This window comes from Glycine max, chromosome 9 (assembly GCF_000004515.6).
Source record: "Glycine max cultivar Williams 82 chromosome 9, Glycine_max_v4.0, whole genome shotgun sequence".
Lineage (NCBI taxonomy): Eukaryota > Viridiplantae > Streptophyta > Magnoliopsida > Fabales > Fabaceae > Glycine > Glycine max.
In genome coordinates, this window is record NC_038245.2 from 6,971,517 (window position 1) to 6,993,537 (window position 22,021).

Here is a 22,021-nt window from a genome sequence, read left to right on the forward strand (position 1 = left end):
CTCAGGTTTTTCCTTTAAAACAAATTCTGAAACTTATTTCTTAAGCTATTCAAACGTTAAAAAAGATAACAAATTTAGATGATCTTTTAAGTAGGCACAACTGCACAAGTGATCCCCATGTTGCAGTACAACCAATGAAACAAAAATAGATTTTACAAAATGCACTTCCTTCTACAAAAGCTAATAATCTTAAAAAATCTAGCAACTAAATTCCCATGACCTTCCTTATTCCTTTCTAGTTTCTAGTAATAATACCATTCAGTTTCAATGATGCATAACCTCCTCTACTGTTCACACTGCTTAACAGTCTATACAATCTCAAGCAACAACAAATAAAACAAGGAAATACCTCTCTAAAACACTCAAAGAGATATGAACATTCTGATTCATTTTCACTGCATCATGTTTCTCCACTTGTCCTTCAAATCAACCTGAAAAAAATAATTTCATCAGAATCAAAAGCATGAGTTCAAAACGAAAAATAAATATCAACAACTTTTTAGAAACTTCAGTTCTCTCTTCAAATATATCTTTGTGAGAATATAGGATTAAATTCCAATTTCCCCTGCCAAACCTGTACATATAAAACAAACTTTAACAAGAATAGGAAATTGTATTGAAACCATAATTAATTCTATTTACACTCTCAATGAAGTGGAAAGGATAGCAGCAAGCAACTCAAAATACTTGCAGAGGTAAAACAGCAGAAAAACAAAATACTTGTATAATCAAAATGCACAGTAAAAATTATTATTTGACTAATTTAGAACAAGGACATACTTGTCTATGGCAGTCTTTAGAGTCTCCTCTTCCAACTGACTCCATTTTTTCACTTTTCTACTCTATGTAATGCTTTCTGGTTTATACATTTCCAATGGAGAAACTTTTGTCCCCTTGGGGCTAGGCAAATGAAATCTAGTTGCATGATTTGATGTTCCATCCTCCAAGCCGTCTATCGAATCATCCCACTGAAACAAGAACCAATAACTAATATATTAATTTAAAGACACATCTAAATAAAGAATGATTATCAAAAAATTATAAAGGGAGAAAGAGACAATAAAAAAATGTCCAAGAGTTGAGCTTTTAAATTAACAGCTAGTCCCTTCTAAGGAGTCAAAAGGAATCATCAGTCAATCAAAATAAGAAATTATAATTACAAAACATAATTACCCCGTAAATACAAGCGGTGCTATTTCTTTCCATTAAACTTGGCCTATGATCATCATTCCTCATTGTTATTAGTAACATGTGGAAAAGGTACATCTGCATCTCTACTTTGAGTAGGTGCCTCCTCATTCACTTCCAATGAATTGAGTAGAGAATCATCAGCCAACTTTTGTAACTCCGCAGAATCATATTCCCTAACCTTTTGAAACTCAACAGCTGTTGAGGGATGCACTTCTCAGTTTCTGTTGTACACACTAAAAATATTAAGAGTTTACTCAATATAATAACATTTTTTAAATTCAAAGCACAAACCTCCTAGAGTTGCTTAAACCCCTAGTCAATTCTAGACTAGAATCAATTCAAACATGTGAAAATGTACCTAAAATTATTTCAATTTCAACATGAAACTACCAAACACCTGACTTTTAAAATAATTGTTACAGTCAACGAATTCATCACATGTTTTTTTTATTGGCGAATGTTAATTGTTAGTATGTTAGTTTTTGTTAGCAATAGGGATCGAACCCACGATCTTTTCTAGCTTTTCTCGCTTTCCTTCTTTCTTAACCCCCAACCAACCTTATATCTCCATTTTATCACATGGATGTTTATGATTCTCAATTTTATCACACATGGTTGTTTATGATTAAAAGTCACATATACCCTTACTCCCCTGGGTGAGGTTAAAAATCAATAGATACACTGTTTACTTAAGCATTAAACAACAAAATGAAATCCATTATGATCAAAACAGTTTGGCATCATCACAGTTTAACAAAATTGACCTCCTCTCTCCTGGTGTTGGGCCTCCAATCGGTTCTCGGCTACGACATTGTTGTTTATTTGCTCCGACGCTGCTAGCTCAAGCTTGACGGCGGCCTCCCTTCTGGTATCAACGAAGGCAAACCTCTCTCTCACTTGCAAGTCCGAAAGGGAAGCTTCAATGTTGCTCCTCCACTGCTCCAACTCCAACGAGAGCAGAAAGGTTCCCTCCCCAGCACCGGCACCGGAGTACAAGTGGTCTTGAAGGGTTCCGAGAAGAAGGGTTTTCTTGATTAGGGTACTAGGAAGGAGTGGGTCATCAGTCCGGAGAATGTACTCCAACACTGAATGCCGAACGTCACCATCCTCCATTTTCCTCCCCCACAAGGCACAACGGTTACAATGCTTTGGAATTTAACTCTTAAACTTCTATATCTCATTTTAGAATCTTAGATAATTTTTAAGTCTCACATGAATTTAATTTTTAAATATTTAATGAAGTAAATACTAATGAACTTGTTACAGGTTATTTGAGTTTGTCTGTAAATTAATTGAGTATTTTCTTTGTTCACCAATTACTTTATGGGCATACTTTTTTTTCCAGCAAATTATAAGGTAGTATATATATATATATATATAAAGTATCAGGGATACCGAGAATACAAAATTTTCAAGTTTAGTAGACATAGGGTTTCCTAATACAAGCTTGAAAAGTTGAATTAACTAACCATAAGCTACTCATATTGTAAGCTATAAGCTACCCAGATCTTATGTATGCTTCCCTCCCCTGATTACAAGATCCCTCTCTCAGATTACTCGACCATTGATTAAAATGCATTCCAAAACCCTTTTCCATGTTCTTAAACCATGACCAACACAAAAAGATTGCATCATCCATCGGTTTGCTAGCATTAAAGCTATCATTTGAGAAACTATCTCATTTCTATCCTTCCATATAGTCCAGGTTAATGCTATCCACTAGCACTGCCATCTGTGAACCCTTAGGCCAGCATACCCCCCATGAGCATGTTGGAGAAAGTGATGTCTTGAGTTTTGGGGGAAAGCACCCAAAATGTTTAACCAAGACATTGATTCCCACCAAATAGGGAGGATTTTGCTGTAGTTGAAGAATAAATGAGTTGCATCCTCATCATTGTTTCTGCAGAATGGGCAAAGGAGGTCATTGATTTCGAAGTTCTTCCTTCACAAGTTTAATTTTGTTGGCAGGCCGTCTCTGATTAATCTCCAAGCGAAGAAGGATGTTTTGGTTGGGATCTTTAGATTCCATAGCTCCTTAGATACTCCATCTTGATTCTCATCTATCGATTCTCCCAATAGTAGATTATATGCGCTTGTCTTGTTGATCTGGGTGAATAAAGCTGCCTTCTATATCCCCCAAAAATCTAGCAGCCATGTCAATTTCATTGTCAAACATAGATTGCCTCCATATAAAATTCCACTCCCTACCTGCAACTGTGGGGTTTCCCATCTGTTGAATAAGCTGTTTTTGCTTACAGGAAATGTGGTATAGCCTAGGGTATTTTAGCATTAACGAAATGTCATCATCATTCCATCAATCCTCCCAAAAACTCACCTTATCTCCGCACCCCACCCTCCAAACTATTCCATTTTGAAAAAAATTACCCTCCTGCGATGGTCAAAACATTTACTTTAGGTCCTGCCACCATAATGATTTGTTGCTGCCTCTTCTTTTGTCATCCATAATCCTCCATCTGTCGTATTTTGAATCCAACACCTGAGCCTAAAGTTCCCCTTGGTGATGAAATAGATTCCATCTTAATTTTCCAAGCAAAGCTAAATTGAAACTCTTGATATCCTTGATCCCTAACCCCCTTTTTTCCTTTGGTAGACACATTATATCCCACTTGACTCATGCAATCTTCTTCTTCTTAAGTCCTCTTCCCCACAGGAACCGACATTGTAAACTCACCAACGTATTTGCAACTCTATTGGGGACCCTGAAAAACAAAAAGAAATAAATGAGAATGGATGTTAAAACTGACTTTATAAGAGTCACTCTCCCCCTGAATGAAATGTGTTTTTGTTTCCATTTTGCTAACTTTCTCTCACACTTCTTGATAATAGAATCCCATAACTCACTACACCTTGGGTTTGCCCCGATCAGGATACCCAAGTATAGGAACGATATAAACAACAATCTATGGTTCAAGTAATTTGCAGCAACCTTTTCGATTGTTTCGACTTCCCGATTGCCCCAAAACTACTCTTTGCGAAATTGATTTTAAGCCCCAAAGCTCTATGGGCATACTTAGGTTCCTGATGATAGAGTATTAATCATGGGCCATTCACTTGCAATTGATGAATCTAGTATGACTGGTGAAAACAAGATCGTATGTTTTATATACTTTCTATTGACCAAATTTTCACTAATTAATTCTTATGACTTTTAAGAAAATAATGTTCTACAGGTTCATAAGGATCACAAAACCCCATTTTTTTTGTCTGGTTGCAAACTAGCGTAATGAGAATGACCAGTTAGTTCTAAAAAAATGTTAAATATTTTGGCTTTTATTTCCTAACACTACTTTTTATTCTGATCTCCCTATATAAAAAAATCTACATTTTGTTTTTGTTTTTCAGGATAATTCTACACTTTGCATGAATCATTTTGTAAAAATGCTTACGAATGTGTTTTTATCATTTGCCAATGTTGTATTAATATTAATTTTATCAAGCTAATTGAGATTTTATAATATTAGTTTTTCTATGATTTTTTGTGTTATTCTTTAATCTGAATTGAAGTTTTATCACATTAATTTACATACAAAATTTAGTATTAATTTTAGCATCTGATAGAAAAAGTATGTAAATTTGGTATTGAATCATATTGTGAAAATGATGAAGAACTATTTATGCTTGGGAAAATTATATGACATGATATCTCATATTTTTAAATTATTTATGAAAATCACGAATAACTATTTCTGCTTGAGAATATTATGTAACTAAATCTCATTTTTTGATTTAGAGTTTGTTTATATGGCAACAATTTTTTTTTTAAAAAGACATTCTAATTCAATTTTTGGAAAAATTGTCTTAGAATCATAATTTTTTTTATTTTTACTTTTTATTTTGAAAAAGACATTCTAAGACGGTTACTTGAAAAACCGTCTTAGATTATAAATATTCTAAGACGGTTTTCCAAAAACTGTCTTAGAATTCTCAATTTTTTTTAATGAAAACCAACTTAAAATTTCACCATTTTAAGACAATTATTTGTCTAAAAAGTTGTCTTAGAATAATAGTTTTTCTAAGATAATTTTTTAGGAACTGTCGTGAAAAGTATTTGTTGGCTTCAAAGACATTTTTGAACCGTCTTTAAATGTGTCAAAAAATTATTGTCGAAAGTTCTTTTTTGAGTAATGTTTTTCCCCACCTTGCAAATGACATTTCATGTGAAGAAGAAATCAAGAAAAAAAAAGAGGTTGGATTTTTTTACTTAAAAATAGAAAAAGAAAATTATTGTAATAGGAAATAAGTTGATTACATTTTATGATCAATATTTGCAATGTGAAACATAATAATTTAGTGAACGATGCGAGAATTAGGATCGACAAAGTGGTTTCGAGTTCCAAGCACTACTAGGAAAAGCGCATTTTACGACGTTGATTTTACATCATTGATCAACAATCGACTTAGAAAGAAACACGATGACACTTTCGTAAATAAATGCAAAAGTTTTATGACTGTCGTACGAAAACTGCTTTAGAAAACTGTCATTCTAGGACAGTTTTATAAAACCGCCTTAAAAGACTATCATTCTAAGACGGTTTTTTAAAAACCGTTTTAGAATATTTTTCATTATTTTAAAAAATTCATTTCTCTCTCCACTGTTTCATATACTCAGACTCTTAGACTTCCCCTCTCACTCTTTACTCCCCGCCGCTACCAGTGCTAATTAATAGCATTCACTGCGCATTCATTTCTCTTTTCCTAGGGTTCCTTTCTTCTCTTTCATTTTCATCACCATTTATTTACTCTTTCACTTCATTTTTTTTTCCAAGAAATACACGTGCATCGAGATTCACATGCTTTCTCCCCAAGGCTTGCAGGTTCTTTCTCTATTCCATTTCACAGGCTACTTGTTTTAATCATTTTTATTTGAATATGCATTTTTTGGATTTTGTTGTCTTCTGTTTTCGACATAGAAAAAGAGAAGAGCTTATGGTGGAAGGTTGAAGAAAGAGATGAGTGGAACTGGAACATTCTTCTACGAAGAACCGCTTCCCGTTCCGTCACTCTCTGCCACAAAAAAAAAACAAAGCAACAACGAAGCTTCGAAAGAAGAAAGAAGACGACATCCTTTCTGATAACCGCTTCAAGCTCCACAACGAAAGAGAGGTCTCTACTCTCTCTCTCTTTCTTCGTTTTTCGGTTTCCTTCTTCAATTTTATCATTATTTGGCATTTTCAGGTCTTTGAAGAAAAAGCGTACCTCGTAGGCGTTGAGTGCAAGAACGATGTTTAGGATTTCGGCATCAAAGAGTCTCTGAGCAAATTGTAACAGTTAGCTGACACTGCTTGTCAGAATGAAGGACTTACAAAGCCATGGAGTTTCTCACTGGCTGGTGTTGAGAAAGGGAAATTAAAGGGTAAGAATTGTGATTTTTACTAATTTTTTCCTATATAAATTTTATTGATTTTGTGATTTTTTTACTAATTTTAATAATTTTTTTAGAATCAATACTATTTATTATCCCATAGTCAAAATTAATGCGGGGAAGTGAAGATATTTTTAGTAAAATTGTTGGAAAAAAATCATATGTGCTAGACTAGTATTTGGAGTCTGATCATGTCTAAGTATACTTTTGCTAAGCATTATATATATTTGGTTGACCTTATAGTCATACCTACAATTTTTAATGTAACAATTTCTAAATTATTAGATTGAAATAGCAATTTCGGTATGTATATATATAGGCTATATTTACAAATTCGTTTATTAATTTGACTTGATAGTTCAAGTTCAATATTTAAATAAAACCTTCTTTAGTTGCAATTAATTTGGTTATTGGAATGTTGTGCAGAAGAGTCAACAAAGATGGGAACCACTGCGCAGGTCCTATGGGGCAATGTTTGACTTTGCTAACCCACCCAGTGGTGAAATCCTCTTGAGGTCCTATGGGAACCCTGCTAATTGGAAGCTGGAGCAACTTATGACACCAAAGTTCAGATTAGCAGCAACCTCTTTAGGTTAACAGCTTCTATTGGTGAAATCCTCTTTAGCCATTTCTTTGGCATATTTATATTCTTTCCTTGTTTATGGTAATTTTGATCAGGTTAACTTGGAATTTTCATGCTGTTTTGTTTATGAGAAAATAGTTAAAAGTAAAGGATTGTCAACCGTATGCAGTGAATTACTGAAAGAGTGTAGTATGATTTTGTAGAATTATGGACTAGACGACTAGTCATCATTTTTATAGTTGGCTAGTAATTAGGACAGTGAAAGGTTATGGTTGAGTTTGTCAATATTAGGTGAGAACCAGTTTGATTGATTATTTAATATAAATGTGTCCTGGGATGGGATTTATCTGCAATCCTCTTTATGCTTTTGTAATATCACCCTCTGATCAATGTACATTTAGTTTTAGGCCTATAGAAATGATCACCATCGATTGTGGCTCTTTCTTGATTTTTTTTCCATGTGACTTGTTGCCAGATAATCAGGTAGAACCACCTTCATTTATCGTTAACCTGACCTATACTTGTTTTATGAGAAAAGATAACTCAAATTATCCCCATATGGACATGCCAATACATGCTATAAATGTCATTGAAAACCTAAGGTATTTGACTGCTACTTTGATAGTAGTGAAGGTATAGCTCTTCATCTATGACTTGTATGTTCAAAGTGCGGTAGAGAAGGCAGGTTTGGCTATAAACAAGAAAGGTTTGACTTTAAAAGAACTTCTCCAGCAAACATCTCATCACAATCCAAAAGTTCGTAGAGGTATATTTATTTTTTATAATATATTGTAATCATCTAATTGCCTTTAAATGTACTTATTAGTGTCATTAATCCTCTACAGAACCATAGAACAAATTTTGTATGTTTTAAACCCAGAAAATCTTCAAAAATATTATTCTTGATAAGCTGAGTTGAACAAAATTTTATGAATTCAAATAACAATGAACCTTGGTTTGGAGCTGAAACACCAAACAAAAACCTTGGTTCTGGATTAGTTTTAAATTTTTGAGGAATGATAGCTCAAGTTGGTTCGAGTTTAAGCTTGAAGCCAAAAAATCAGTACCATGGGCACTGTGTCAATATTAATCATTATTTCCAAATCTGTCAAAAATAAAATTAAGCAGCCATTAATTATATTACTTGGATTTTATGAAAGTTAATCTAATGGCATGTCTTGATTGATTTAATGTCTTGGCTTGGTTTCTATTCCTAATGTACTCTTATTCTTTTTGAATTGTAATATCACATATTAATGTCATTGCGTTATTTAATCTAGTTAAGCATTCAAATTTTCATTTAAATTTGGTAATCCTCATATTAATACTATTTCTTTTCCACCCTTTAAATTACAGATGCATTGATTGGTATTAAGGATTTATTCACCAGATATCCAACTGAATAGAAGTTGCACAAATATGCTGCTGTAGAAAAACTTCGTGAGCGTATTGGTGATGATGATAAAGTGGTTCGAAAATCATTATATGATCTTTTTAAAGTAGTGATTTTACCTTGCTGTAAAGAGGTACTTTCCATTTTGTTTACTTAAATCACTTTTCTGACACATTGGGATGATACACCATTATCATTTGGATGGATAAAATATTGTAGGTTGTCGCTTTTTGTTTTCTCCATTTTTTATAATAGAGTTCACGTAGAACAAAGAAAAAAACAGTAGGAGGATTAAGATATTCTTGGATGGATAAAATATTTTAGGCTGCACATCAACTCAAAAGAGCAGCCCAATACATACTGGAAGCCCAGAACTAGAAGAACCTTTAAAAATCTTATCAGCAAAAGCCCAAACTGCCCAAGAATGGTGGGGTAGAAGAAATTTATGGTTAAAGGTTATGGAATCATGCTCCCACCTAATTAAATCAATCAAGACAAAATTATAAGTAACCACCAAATAGTTTTTCCAAAGTTATATGAATCACAACATTATTTCTCCAAGAATTAGTTGTGACCATATCAGGCACAAATAATTTTACATTAACAAATTTTGTTAGCAATTGTTTGTCATGTAACAATTAAATCAACAATTAAATAGTTGAATTATTTATTTGATGTTTTGCAGTTCTCCTAGGTGAATCTAGCTATGTAGGAATTTATTATTAGCATATGAAAACTTTGGTATGGTGCATGAAAACCCAATCACTTCACCTCTATCATTTACAAGCTCATTCAAAGAAAGTAAAGAATCATCGGCCACCTCATCTTGGTTCTAATTATTAATAAAAGAGAAAGTAACAAGTCATAGTTTAGCATACCTACACTGCAATTGCAGTGACACACAACAAGCTTTCCTTCCCTTGCTGTAAGGGCTTCCGACTACTGTCTGCTCTTTTATTTAGTAGGAATAATGATCAGCGGATTGAGGTAACATTAATTCCTTGCGGTGTTTAAACCTGAAGTAAAAAAAGGAGAAAAATAAGCCAAAAAATTTGATAAGTAATGTGATATATAAAATACAAGATAAATATAAGAAATCATAATTAATCTTAATAGAGCTTATTTAAGCCAAACTCCTACTATACGTAAGTGCTAGTAGTATTAACTTAAAGGAATTGAAAATTTTAAAGCTACCAGTATATATCTCTGCATACAATGTAGATGATTAACAAGATAAAACAATGGTCTAAAGGGAAAGAAGGAAACATATGCTCCCTGTTATCGACATTACAATATGTAAGAAAAAAAATAAAATTGTCCTTTACTCCTTGCTATTCTTATCCCACTTTTATTGAAAATTTGATTTCTTCTTGTTGTTTGTGAAATAAGATAAAGCATTTTATTTTCAATTTAAATCATAGCTACAGGTTAGTGCTTTTAAAGTCCATTGATGGGACTAGAGAGTCTAATAATCTCATTTGGATGGTATACTCTAAGAGGGGACATCTCTGCTAACATTTGGATGATATATCGTCTTTAAATATCATTTTTGATTGCACAGGCTAGATCAATTGGAGTATGCTTTAATACCACTTAAAACATTTGTGGTTATTTGAAATCTCTGCTGACTTTTGTCTTAAAGCACATTTGAGTTGTGATTTAAAGTGACTAGCTATGGAAGACTAACATTTTTATTTCTTATTTAAGATTGAGACAAATTTATATTGTTAATTTTCTCTTAGTTAATTGCTAACTCTTGGTTCATTTTTCTTTGCATATCTTTTACTTGCAGCTTGTAAATAATTATTAATCTCTACATTTTTCTTTCAACTAAAGTCTTGCCAGACTGTTGCCAAATGATCTCAGACTTATAGTTGCTTATTTATTGTTGTAGACTAACGGGAATTGGGGAATGGATTTACAAATCATCATGCAAGTATCTTGAAGATGATTTGGGCATTTGAATTACATATATTCTACATGTTTTGCTATGCTATTCTTGTTGTCGTATTCTTTTGCTGTTGAATATTGATCAAGTTTCATCATGAAGATGTTCCTGCTCTAATGAGGCTTTGGACAAACTATGTTCTTAGGCTCTTAGCTAAGATTTTAGATTTGTTAGTTAAGTTTTGTATATTTTGACATATACTTAGTTACAATTATTCTGAAGTTTAGTTTATCATTTTGACTAAACTATATATAAACTAAAATTTTGTTTAGCACCCCCCCTTCCCTTCCCCAATAGGATTGTAGTTCATCCCAACAAACAATTAAGCTACAATTTGGCCCATTTTGTCTTAAATATTTGTATGTTTAAATGCAGTTCCTTGGAAGTTTAGATTGCTGGAGGAGCTTGAACGTGGTGAACAACTCATTGGAGATGGCACAGTTAGCTATGGAGGACATACTGACCCAGCTGAAGAAGGAAATGGCCGCACCTTGGAGGACATACCTTGGATCGAATTGCATATTTGATGTATGCAATATATAGTGTGTAATGCTTTATTGATCCATCCTTCTGAACTCTTTTATATAAGTAATATTTTCCCTTATAATTACAAAGGTGCTTTCAATTTTAGTCTCACTTCTTATTGCAAATATATAATGTGTAATTGCATATTTGCTTTCTGTCTTGTATGTAATTAAGCTGGAGCCAAATGGAAAATTGGTAATGGACATGTCAATGTGTGCTTTTGTCTATGTGAATGTGTGCTTTCTATCTTGTATACGTCTTTCAATTCTGAAAAATTTAATTATATTTGCATTGTTATTGCCATTCATGAAGAAAAAAGAAAAAAATTAATAATTCTACATCGGTTGTTAGGTCAACCAATGTAGTATTGGTGGATACTCTACATCGGTTATTACGCAAAACCAATGTAGAATGCATTACCATGGGTAGCAATCTACGACGTTTGACAACCACAACCGATGTAGAACACCAAACATTTTATATCGGTTGTCCTGACAATCGATGTAGAATGATCAAAATTCTAAGACTGGTGTGGCTCATGACTCGTCTTTGAACTGCATCATTCTAAGACGGTCATTCAACCGATGTAGAAAGACGCGGTTGTTTCAACAACGCCGGTTACAATGACGCGTGAAAACTGATGTAAAAATGCGAATTTAACCGATGTAAAAAACCAATTTTGTAGTAGTGAAAGATGCTGTGAATTTGATTGTTCGGCATCAATGCTTAAAAGTGAGAGGAGTTTATGGTTGATGATTGTAATGGGTTCTAGGTGTCTAATTGGGGGTGATTTAGGAGTGTCCGATTGTAGGGTTAGTGAATTGATAGGATTTGATAATTATGTGCAATTTAGGTCATTACATTTGCAATTTATAATATTGAGTCTCTCAGGTGTTTTGTACCTGTAACATTAAAGTTTAAATCCCTCCTAGTCTATTAATTCAATTTGTGAAGTTGGGATCATTATGTTTGCCATTTGTGGGATTAGAAACCGCAAATAGTTGTTAAAATCAAACTAATTTTGTGAATACAACTTTTGGGAATTTTAAATTATTACCAAAAAATATATTTAGACGGCAACAAATAATAATGTTAGAAACGAATCTAGTTCACTCCATACTTATGGTTGAAAGTATAATTACATCGATTTCTTAGAGTATGTTTACTTTGTCGGTTGAAATGCAGTGACGTATAAAATCCGATGCACATTCACTGCAAAAGCAAGAAATGTGATGCTTCTTAAAAATGGAGATTGACTTAAACATATATTGCGACCGGAAATATTCCAAACACGCACTAATACCACTTAAAAAACACAATGACCAAAACTCATTGTTTGCATGTTCAAATTTGAAAACTTACCATATGGATTCAGAAAGTTAACAAATTAGGAAAGCGCATGGCAACAGTAATTTGTACATATATCTCAATCACAATCTGCCCCTTATTCCAGAGATGTCGGTTTCAGCTTCAAAAATATCTAGGAATCCAAGAATTATGCAACGAGTAACTCTGATGACTTTTGGTACCTCAGAGACAAACAATATAAACACCAACGTTATGGCAAAGATAATGACATCAATGACACACCCTTTTTGGCTCTAAATGGAATGAATGGCCAATGAAAATCTTATCCTTCGCTGCAGAGTGAACATCCAACAGAATTTATATGTTATAGAGAAGAACCAATGGTAAGCGCCAGAAGCATAATACAGAATGATCCTAATTCATGTCAAGAGAAAAAAAAATATTGAGACCCATTTTATGGTCTCTCTAACTTAGTACAGTAAAAATAAGGTTCCCTAAAAAATGGGGAATTTAAGATGACCACAAATATATGTGCCCATGCAAGTCAGCGTGACTTGCATATAGGGGTCCTTCTACTAGCTGTCAAAACGTCTTCTTATGCCCGTCATTTCTTGCCCATGCCATGTTCTTGTGCATGGACCATACGATCCTCATCTTCTTTACCTTTGCACCCCTGAAATTCCATGAAGAATTTTACTGGAATATTATGCACAGGTTCGTACGTGTTGCCAAGTGGCCAGCTGTGCTCTTTTGTATTGTGGAATTAATTAAACTATGATGATGCACCAATCTTTTTCATTTGTTTCATATGGATCTGTATCTGATACTTTAAAATTGGTATTCTTGCATAGCTAAGATCAAATATAGATAATATATAATAGTCAACATTTATCTCTCTCGCTGGCTCTCGCATAAAAGACTCTTCATTAAATATATCTCTAATAAATTTCAACTACGATATAATAAAAAAGTACAGTAAAAAGTGTGTTGTTAACATTTGTGATATTAATTCAATTATCTATCATTCATCCGATCTATCTATAAATAAATTCATCTATCCATCCATTACTAACAAAATAAAAAATAAAATGGATTAATCCAATCATTTATTTTATGAATGATTAATGATCTATCTATTATTTTCAAAATCCAACATATTTTTCAAGGAATACTTAATGTATTAAAATTGATCTAACTTAATATATAGTTAAAGAATTTGGATAAATTTTTTATCAACATTAATCAAGATTATTTTTTTGACCAACATTAGCATGGAATTTTTTTTTACTAACCTTGATTGAGACTTGGGACTATGTTTGGCGCTGACCTAAGTGGAGAAAGTTTTTGGTCGAGACAATTTTTCAACCAACACAAGCGACCTGAGTTCATGTCAATAAAAAAATAATAACTGACTGATATTGACAAAAAATTAGTCTCAATTGAAATCCACAGTATACGACCCCCTGTTAGTGTAAGTTGGGTTTGTTATCAATGGATGAACAGGATGAAATTTTATCAAATGAATCATTCATGGATCAAATTTTTCAAATAAATTTTTAATGGGTCAAAATGAATTAATAAATTATTTTGATCCCAATTAAAATTTATCTTGAGTCTTCCATTTTTTTTCCACCCCTAGTTGGGTTACACACTTGAGTAACGCTGCGGGCTACTCCAAAGAAACTATGTTTTCTTTTATAGAAGATACGCAGAAGATCCTGTATTTCTCATCCATTCAAACCAAAATACACTTCTTGTTGTTATCCGGGAAGAAAAAAATTGATATTCAATGGCACCAAACTTAGCTCAAAATCTGTTTCCACGTACAGCACAGGGTAAGAAAATTCTATCCACATATGTCTAACCACATCGAAGCAACTCAAATGCAAAAGGTGAATATAGGGTATCTAGTTATCCATCAAGCAGTTCATGAGTGCAGCACATCTAACAATATATGCTGAATTAGTAAGAAAAACTTTTTTGAGTTTAATTTCCGCAGAATATAATTTTTAAGATGAATTATAAATTTTAAATGTAATTAATTAAGTCTTAAAAGATAATTAATCTTATAGTTGATCAAAAAACAATTAAACCTTATGAAAATATCTTAAGATTTTACTTATTAGCCAAAAGATTTTTAATTACGTGGTTTTTTTAAAAAAATAATCCATCAAGTTATTCACCATCCTCACACACACACACATTTATATATATATATATATATATATATATATATATATATATATATATATATAATAGAACTAAACCCCAACCTTAGTCACTGTGATAAATTGAGAAAAAACACACACTTAAAAAAAACCTATCAACAAAAATGAGGATGATTCTAACCCTCTTCTTCATCATCTCATCCCTCCTCTCCCTCTCCCACGCCTCCGTGGTAGATTTCTGCGTACCGGCAACACCTCAAACATCATCAAGGTCGCGGTGACGCCGGCCTTCGACGACGCGCAATTCTCCGGCGTAAAAGGCCTGGGAATCTCCATTGCGCGCCTAGACCTAGCACCTGGTGGAGTCATCCCACTCCACACTCACCCTGGAGCCTCAGAACTACTGTTGTTGTGAAGGGAAAAATCTGCACCGGCTTCATTGCTTCGGACAACACTGTGTACCTCAAAACCCTAGAAAAAGGTGATGTCATGGTGTACCCTCAAGGGTTGTTAATGCTCAACCAAAGCACCGAGATGTTATTGGCCCTATGGGTTATGTTATGTATTCTAGGATAATGATTAGAATTTTTCATTAAATTTGTATTTCTTTAACTTTCTTAGATTTTATTTTTTATTCTCTAATTTTTTTTACAATCTCTCTTTTTTTTTTTAATAAAAAAGGTTGTTAAAAAAATTCATCAATATTTTTAGTCTCTTTAATATTTTTTTGCCTATTTCATGTTTTTATTTTATTTTTATTGTTCAAAATTATATTCAAATATAAAATAAATAAGGGATTAAAAATGGACAAAATAAGAACTAATTTTAATCAATAAAAATAAAAGAGAAACTAAAAGTGGACAAGAAGTTCTAAAAAGACTAAAAATGTTAACTAAAAATTGTAAAAACAAAAGAAAGAAAGATTAGAATTTGAAAATTTTGAGGAATTAAAAACTTAATTACCGATGCTTTGGTTGCACCAACGATTACAAGGCTTTATATAATATTATAATAAACAGTAACAGAATGTGTGAATGTGATACAAAATCACCACAAAGTACTAACAATACAAACAAATTAATTATTTCTACGACCTTTTGAGTTACTGCATCAATTTATTTCTTGGGCCTATTATCTAAATGCGAAATTTGGTTTGGCTTTTGCACAACAATAAACAGTTTCCCTCACCACAATGTAAACGGTGCCTTAGCCGATTAGCACAACAAATAACAGTGATATTTTAGAGTGGAAAACAAACGAAAGTCCTCAAACATTTTAGCTCAACTCTTCCCCCCAGCCTCTTCTACCACTTTTTCCATCACGTTTATGATTATTATTGGGCTTTGAAATTTCAATGAAATTTGTTTAATTTAATTATTTGTAAAAATGTTGCCGATCCAAATTTAAGTTTTTGAGAAATTTAGAGATGTTATAAGAGTATGAAAAATTTCTAGTCAGCAAAAAAAGCATGAAAAATTTCTTAACTTGCATCCTTAAAATTAAAATTAAATAGGACTCAGGATAAAATCATATAATGAAAATCAAAAGGCGCATGATTTTTCATATAGAAAATGCAATAAACATATATTATTATGAATGTTCTCATTCCAATTAATACTTAAATTAAATGTATAGTACTATATAAAGTTGGCATCAAGCTGTAAAGGATTGGATGACAGAGAACCTTCAACATGTTTTTGACAATTATATTTTGCCAAAAAAAATAAAAAACAACGCAATGCATTTTCTAATTTAAGTACATATAAATTAAGAAAGTTGTCGATGCCACTTACAAATTAGTCAATTTCTTTTTCCTGCCGTGATGTCGAACTTATCTAATTTGAGTATACGACTGTAATCTTAATTGTACGTATAATTGTTTTTTCCAAAAACAGTTAAAATAAAAGATTTAGAATTATTGTTATTATTTATTTATTAAGTTTCTTTTGTATCTCACATATATTTCATTATTTTTTTTCTTTCTTTTTTATTATGTTATTTATCACATTTCTAATTTTTTTTTCTTTTATTTTCTTCCTATCTTTTGCTTCCTTCCATTTTTGTGTTATACTAATAGAGTGTACATTGAACATTAAAAAAATGACGATCTGTACAATTCTTAGTTAAACACAGAATCTTATTTTTATTAACGTATCTCTAGCAGAACATTTCAAATTTAAGCAGACCACTCAACCAAAAAAAAAAAACCAATTTTTTATTTAAAAAAGGCCACCACCACCATAGAATTTTCTTAAAGAATAAAAAAGTATATCTCATCTTAATGCTTCCATTCACCATTAATTTGATGCCTAAATCCTTCACATACAACTGTTACAATATCCTTTTTAAGACTATCATTCATTAAACTCTTAAAATTAAAAGGAGAGAGAAGAGGATTAAAAAAAGGAAAAGGAAAATAATAGTAGGAAGAGGATAAGAATATACGCTAAAAATAAATTAAAAAGATAAGAACAAGTCAGAAAATTAAGAAAATGAAAGAAAAGAAAAAGAAAGCATCAGGCATAGCCAGCCAGGTAAGCATATGCAGGTTGGCAAATGGAGTTTTTGCCTTTCTCTCTCCTCACTGGGAGGAGAGAGAGAGAGAGAGACGGAGGAAGTGACAGACTGGCATTAAGGAGGTTAAGCATTCTCTGTCTCTCTCTATATATATTTATATAAAGTCGTTTTGGTCATTCTTCAAATTTTTGGTTTTTGTGATTTTGATAGGACGACCCTTTGGTGTTTGGATCTTCAAGAAAGAGAGACCCTTGGGATTTCGTCACCATGAGTCTCTTCGGTCTTGGAAACAGGTTCTTCATCCAAATTTCTCTCCTTTTCTTCCGCTTCATCTTTTCTTTTTAGATTCTGTGTTTTTTTTATGTAAAAAAAATGTCTTTTTGTGTTACCCTTTTGAGGGTGAGCTGGGATTTTGATTTTGAGGCTGCCCTTGATTTGTTTTTGGATGAATTTTTATCCCCTTTGTTTGATCTTAATGTTTTCTTGATATGTTTGTTACATAGTTGTCTTTTGTGTTCTGTTAAATGAGACGGTTGATCATCATATGATAGAACTATAACAGACATAACGGTTATCTGAACCTGTGTTGCTAATATGGCTGTGAAATTTGTATGCTTTAATTTAATTATTACTTTGTGTTATGGCAATGAGAATTTGTCTCATTCTGAAGCGGCTAATAGGAATTGATCAAGTGATTCATGACCGAGAATTCAAATAGACATCTAATAATGTAATAAGTGATGTTTGGATCAAAGGATGGGGGAGGAGGAAAATATAATCTCCCAATATTGGGGGAGAGGCAAAAATTGGAAGGAAGGAATTTTGACCCTTTTCAACTTTTGAACCGAGCAAGGGTCGAAATTCCTTTCATCCCTTCTTCTATTCTCTTCCAACCAAACAGTATGTTAAATGTTTTTAAACTGCGTGTGATGTTACTAATGGGTTTGGTCATGCCAAGAATGGAATTTTGGGTCTTTGAAGGATACTCTGTTGGCTGGGTAGTGCTATGATCTTGTGTATGCATGTATGATTCTCAGCTGGTCATACTTGACTTGATGTTACAATGATGCTTTTGATGAGTTTTAGCTGCTTCTGCGCTGTATAGGTGGCTTACAAAAGTTGAATAATAAATATTATGCCATCAAAGTTTAATTGTGCTATTGAATTTTTCAGAACTTTTTTGTTATGTGAAATGGGAGATAGAAACCAGTTTTGTAACGTTTTATGAGCATGTAAAGCTACCTTCAACAATAAATGCTTCAAAACTAGTAGACAAAAGTTGAATCCGTATGTACCATTTATAGGGCATAGATCATTGGTAGAAACAATTATATGAGCCCAATTGCTCTAGTCTGCAATTTTTTCCTCTAGTAAAATGAATTGTCTGATATGTTAATCCCCTTTATTTTTTTTTATTTTTTATTTTTTGGTTGATAGTTTGGTATACTTTTGTTTTTGTCGATGACTACTCATACATTATCAAACTTTGATCCATGCAGAAACCAAAAAACATTTCGTCCAAAAAAGAGTGCTCCATCTGGAAGTAAGGTTGGTGGTCTTTTTTACTTGTGGATTGGTTACTGGATTCTTTTCTATTTTTTCTTTATGGTTTATATTCAACCAACTGAGCCTTCTATGCATTTTGATTATGAAATGCAGGGTGCTCAACTTCAAAAACACATCGATGCCACGTTGGGTAGTGGGAACTTGAGGGAGGCTGTTAAACTGCCTCCCGGTGAAGATATTAATGAATGGCTAGCTGTAAACAGTAAGTATCTTTAGTATTTTGCTTTTTGAATACAGTGCTTGAGTTTCCTACTTAAATTTGTGTTCTGCCCTGTCTCTCTTCCATATTCACAAGACTTATCTTCTTAACCTCTTCTATATAATTGACATTGTTTGGTGTTGTATTTACACTGCCTGGTAACTTTTAGTCATTGGTAAATGATATTTCACTGCAAAATTGCTTATAAAAAAATTTGCACATTAACATTTATATTTTGTTTTTTATGTGCAGCCGTGGACTTCTTTAATCAAGTGAATATCCTGTTTGGTACTCTTACAGAATTCTGCACGCCAAGTAACTGCCCTTCAATGACTGCAGGACCAAAGTATTGTTTGATCCTTCAACCAACTCCTCTTATTTTACTTACATAGTATTGTTGCAGCTAGATTAGATTGGCTATTATATGTATCTTTTCTCTTTTTGGCTTGTCTGCAATGTATTTACAGCAATTGACTTTGTGTTGCTAAATAAATATTCTAAGATGATTAGGAGAGCTAAATGCATAGGGAGTGGTAAAAGGAAAACAGATTTCGACTATAACTATAAAACTGGGAAAATTTATTTTACACAAAACATTGTGAGTAAGAGGGCATACCAAGTCCCTTGAGGTTGTATCACCCTTTTTCACCTTTTTTGTGCCAATTTTCCTTTTCTTTTTCATTGTCCGTGAGTCAATTATCTGTAGCTTCATATTCTTAAATGACAAACTAAATCATTGTAAACAACATTATACATATATGAGACAAGTATTTAACATATTAAACTCTACAGGTATGAGTATCGATGGGCTGATGGTGTTACTATAAAGAAACCAATAGAGGTGTCTGCTCCAAAATATGTTGAGTATTTGATGGACTGGATTGAATCTCAGCTAGATGATGAAACGATTTTCCCTCAAAGATTGGGTATGTTTGACATATTGATAAAGCTAGTTGGCCAGTTAGCTGAATTTTCTGGATTGTTATTTGCTAATAATATGCATCATAGCACTATTTTAATTAATTGCTGCATTGCTATAGGGGCTCCCTTTCCAACCAATTTCCGAGATGTTGTCAAGACAATTTTCAAGCGATTATTCCGTGTATATGCTCACATTTACCACTCACATTTTCAGAAAATAGTGAGTTTGAAGGAAGAAGCTCACCTTAATACTTGCTTCAAGCATTTTGTTTTATTTACTTGGGTAAGTGAGTTATAAAGATTAAAAAAAGAAGTTCAATGATGCATTTGTTTCTTCATCTTTTGGTTTTGTATTGGGTTGGTTGTGCTAGGGTGGAGAAATTATTGCATGATCTAGACCACCACTATGATCTTGTCAATCTCCACGTGACACGTAGTCTAGTTTTTTAATTTACAAGAGTTAATAAAATTGTGTTATGTGTCAAGTGAAGATTAGTCGGGATCATGAACACATGATGATTTTGGACTATACAATAATTTCTCATGAGGGTGAGTCCTGGTGCAACAGTAAGGTCATTTTGCCTTGTGACCTAGATGTTGCCAGTTCAAATCTCATTCAAATGCAAATATGGGAAGTATGCTTTTCTATCCAACTTGACTGCTGCCATCTTTTTTATTTTCTTGCTGATATGCTGCTATCTTGTGTTGCAGGAATTCCGTTTGATCGACAAAGCAGAGTTGGCACCTCTTGAGGACCTTGTTGAATCTATTGTTCAGTTATAGTGCTGTTGGTGTTTTCTTTCCCTAATTTTTAGGAGAGATTAAACATTGGAAATGTTGGCTATACATTTTTGTGACCCCTTGTAAAATACTTGCTAAATGAAAAATCTTTATCAACCCCTTATGTATTTGGCTCTTAATTGTTGTGATGGTTGCTCAATAACAATAATAATCGTGTGAATCTAGCGAAAACCTCCTTGTGAGGCAAGGGAAATAATAGATGCAATTGACGCTTTATATATTCTGGCAAATGTTATAAAGTCCTTATTTTTTTTTTCTCCCCTCCCCCTAAATTAATAAAGGCTAGGGGCACATAATGGCTTTCTGAAAAGAACAAGCAATTGGAGATTTTATCCAATTTCTTCACCAAGATATCGCATTCACTATTCAATTTCTTTGGATTGTCTGTATTGATCTTGAGAACTGCTTTCATGTCATCAATAAAACCATGAAAGCTAAAACAGTATATGTAAAATACCAAGGTGGTTTAATATCAAGTTGACTAGCTAGATATTAAAATATGATTTATATATTTAAAAGGTAAAATTATATTTTTGGTCTCCGTTGTCTCTAATTTCAATTTTAGTTCTCCTTTAAATTTATTTATGAATTTAGTTCTCCAATTATGTTAAATCCTGTAAATATGATCTCCAAATTAATATTTGAACGTTGACGGTCACGTGTCACGTTCTGATTGGACAGTGAACAGAAAAAAAAATAGAATTAGCTCTTGGACGCACCTTTTCATGTTCAATCAAGATGTGATATGTTGTAGTCAAAGTTTTTTTGTGACAATTAACGTTTAAATTTGGACTTGGAGATCACATTCACGAGATTTAACATAATTGGAGGACTAAATTTGTGAATAAATTTAAAAAGAGACTGAAATCTAAATTAAAGACAACTAGGAGGACTAAAAAAAATGCAATTTTGCTTATTTAAAAATACTTATTTATTGTAAATTTTAACCATAATATAATTTATGTATTAAAAGTATTTATTTATTATAAACTTTATTTATATAAAATGAATATTTATACTATGCATTGCATAGGATAAAATATTGGTTATTTTTTATTATTATTATCAAGTATCACAATAGAAATGCATTTCAAACTTTAAATAATACATTTTTTAATTAAAATATCCACTTTTTTTTTTTATTTAACCTATTCCCAAACTGATTCAAATCATCTGGCTTCTAACTTATAAAGGCGATACACATATATCTTCAGAAAATTATTAATCGCACTAGTTACTATGATGAAATTATTTTCTTTCACTTCTTTTACTAAAAGAGTTCAAGTATACATGTGAATTAATTAGTATTTAGGTGAGATAGTAATAAATAATGCCATTGTTGGAAAAGAATAATACTCTCTTAATAGTCTAAAATAACATATTTTGAAACAAATAAAAGAAATTAAGATGATAGAATACTTAAAATGGAAGGAATGGTTAACAAAAAGGATAAAGCTTCTTCAGCAAAAAAAAAAAAAAAGTGTCTTCAGCGAAAAAGGTAAAGCTTGACCTCAATTG

At 32.4% G+C, this 22,021-nt stretch overlaps 1 protein-coding gene and 1 pseudogene across 3 annotated transcripts; both read left to right on the forward strand.

Moving 5' to 3' along the window:
• Positions 1–14,663: 14,663 nt before the first annotated feature.
• Positions 14,664–15,195, forward strand: LOC112997750 (auxin-binding protein ABP19a-like; annotated as a pseudogene).
• A 1,787-nt stretch (positions 15,196–16,982) lies between these two features.
• Positions 16,983–20,599, forward strand: LOC100794894 (MOB kinase activator-like 1A). 3 transcript variants are annotated; one of them, XM_006586979.3, is made up of 8 exons: positions 16,983–17,138; positions 17,227–17,309; positions 18,516–18,564; positions 18,676–18,784; positions 19,034–19,127; positions 19,574–19,707; positions 19,822–19,985; positions 20,414–20,599. In XM_006586979.3, the coding sequence occupies exons 2-8, from the start codon at positions 17,284–17,286 to the stop codon at positions 20,483–20,485; spliced, it is 648 nt and encodes a 215-aa protein (XP_006587042.1). In that variant the 5' UTR covers positions 16,983–17,138; positions 17,227–17,283; the 3' UTR covers positions 20,486–20,599. The 3 variants fall into 3 exon arrangements, with proteins under 3 accessions (XP_006587042.1, XP_040861343.1, XP_040861344.1); XM_041005409.1 differs by having other exon boundaries at positions 19,574–19,985; XM_041005410.1 differs by having other exon boundaries at positions 17,043–17,138; positions 17,227–18,564.
• The last annotated feature ends 1,422 nt before the right edge of the window (positions 20,600–22,021 follow it).

Coding starts and splice junctions, on each gene's coding strand:
- LOC100794894 (XM_041005409.1), top strand. CDS start 17,284: ATGAGTCTCTTCGGTCTTGGAAACAG. Junction 18,785..19,033: donor TGAATGGCTAGCTGTAAACA/GTAAGTATCTTT, acceptor TTTTATGTGCAG/CCGTGGACTTCTTTAATCAA. Junction 19,128..19,573: donor TCAATGACTGCAGGACCAAA/GTATTGTTTGAT, acceptor TAAACTCTACAG/GTATGAGTATCGATGGGCTG.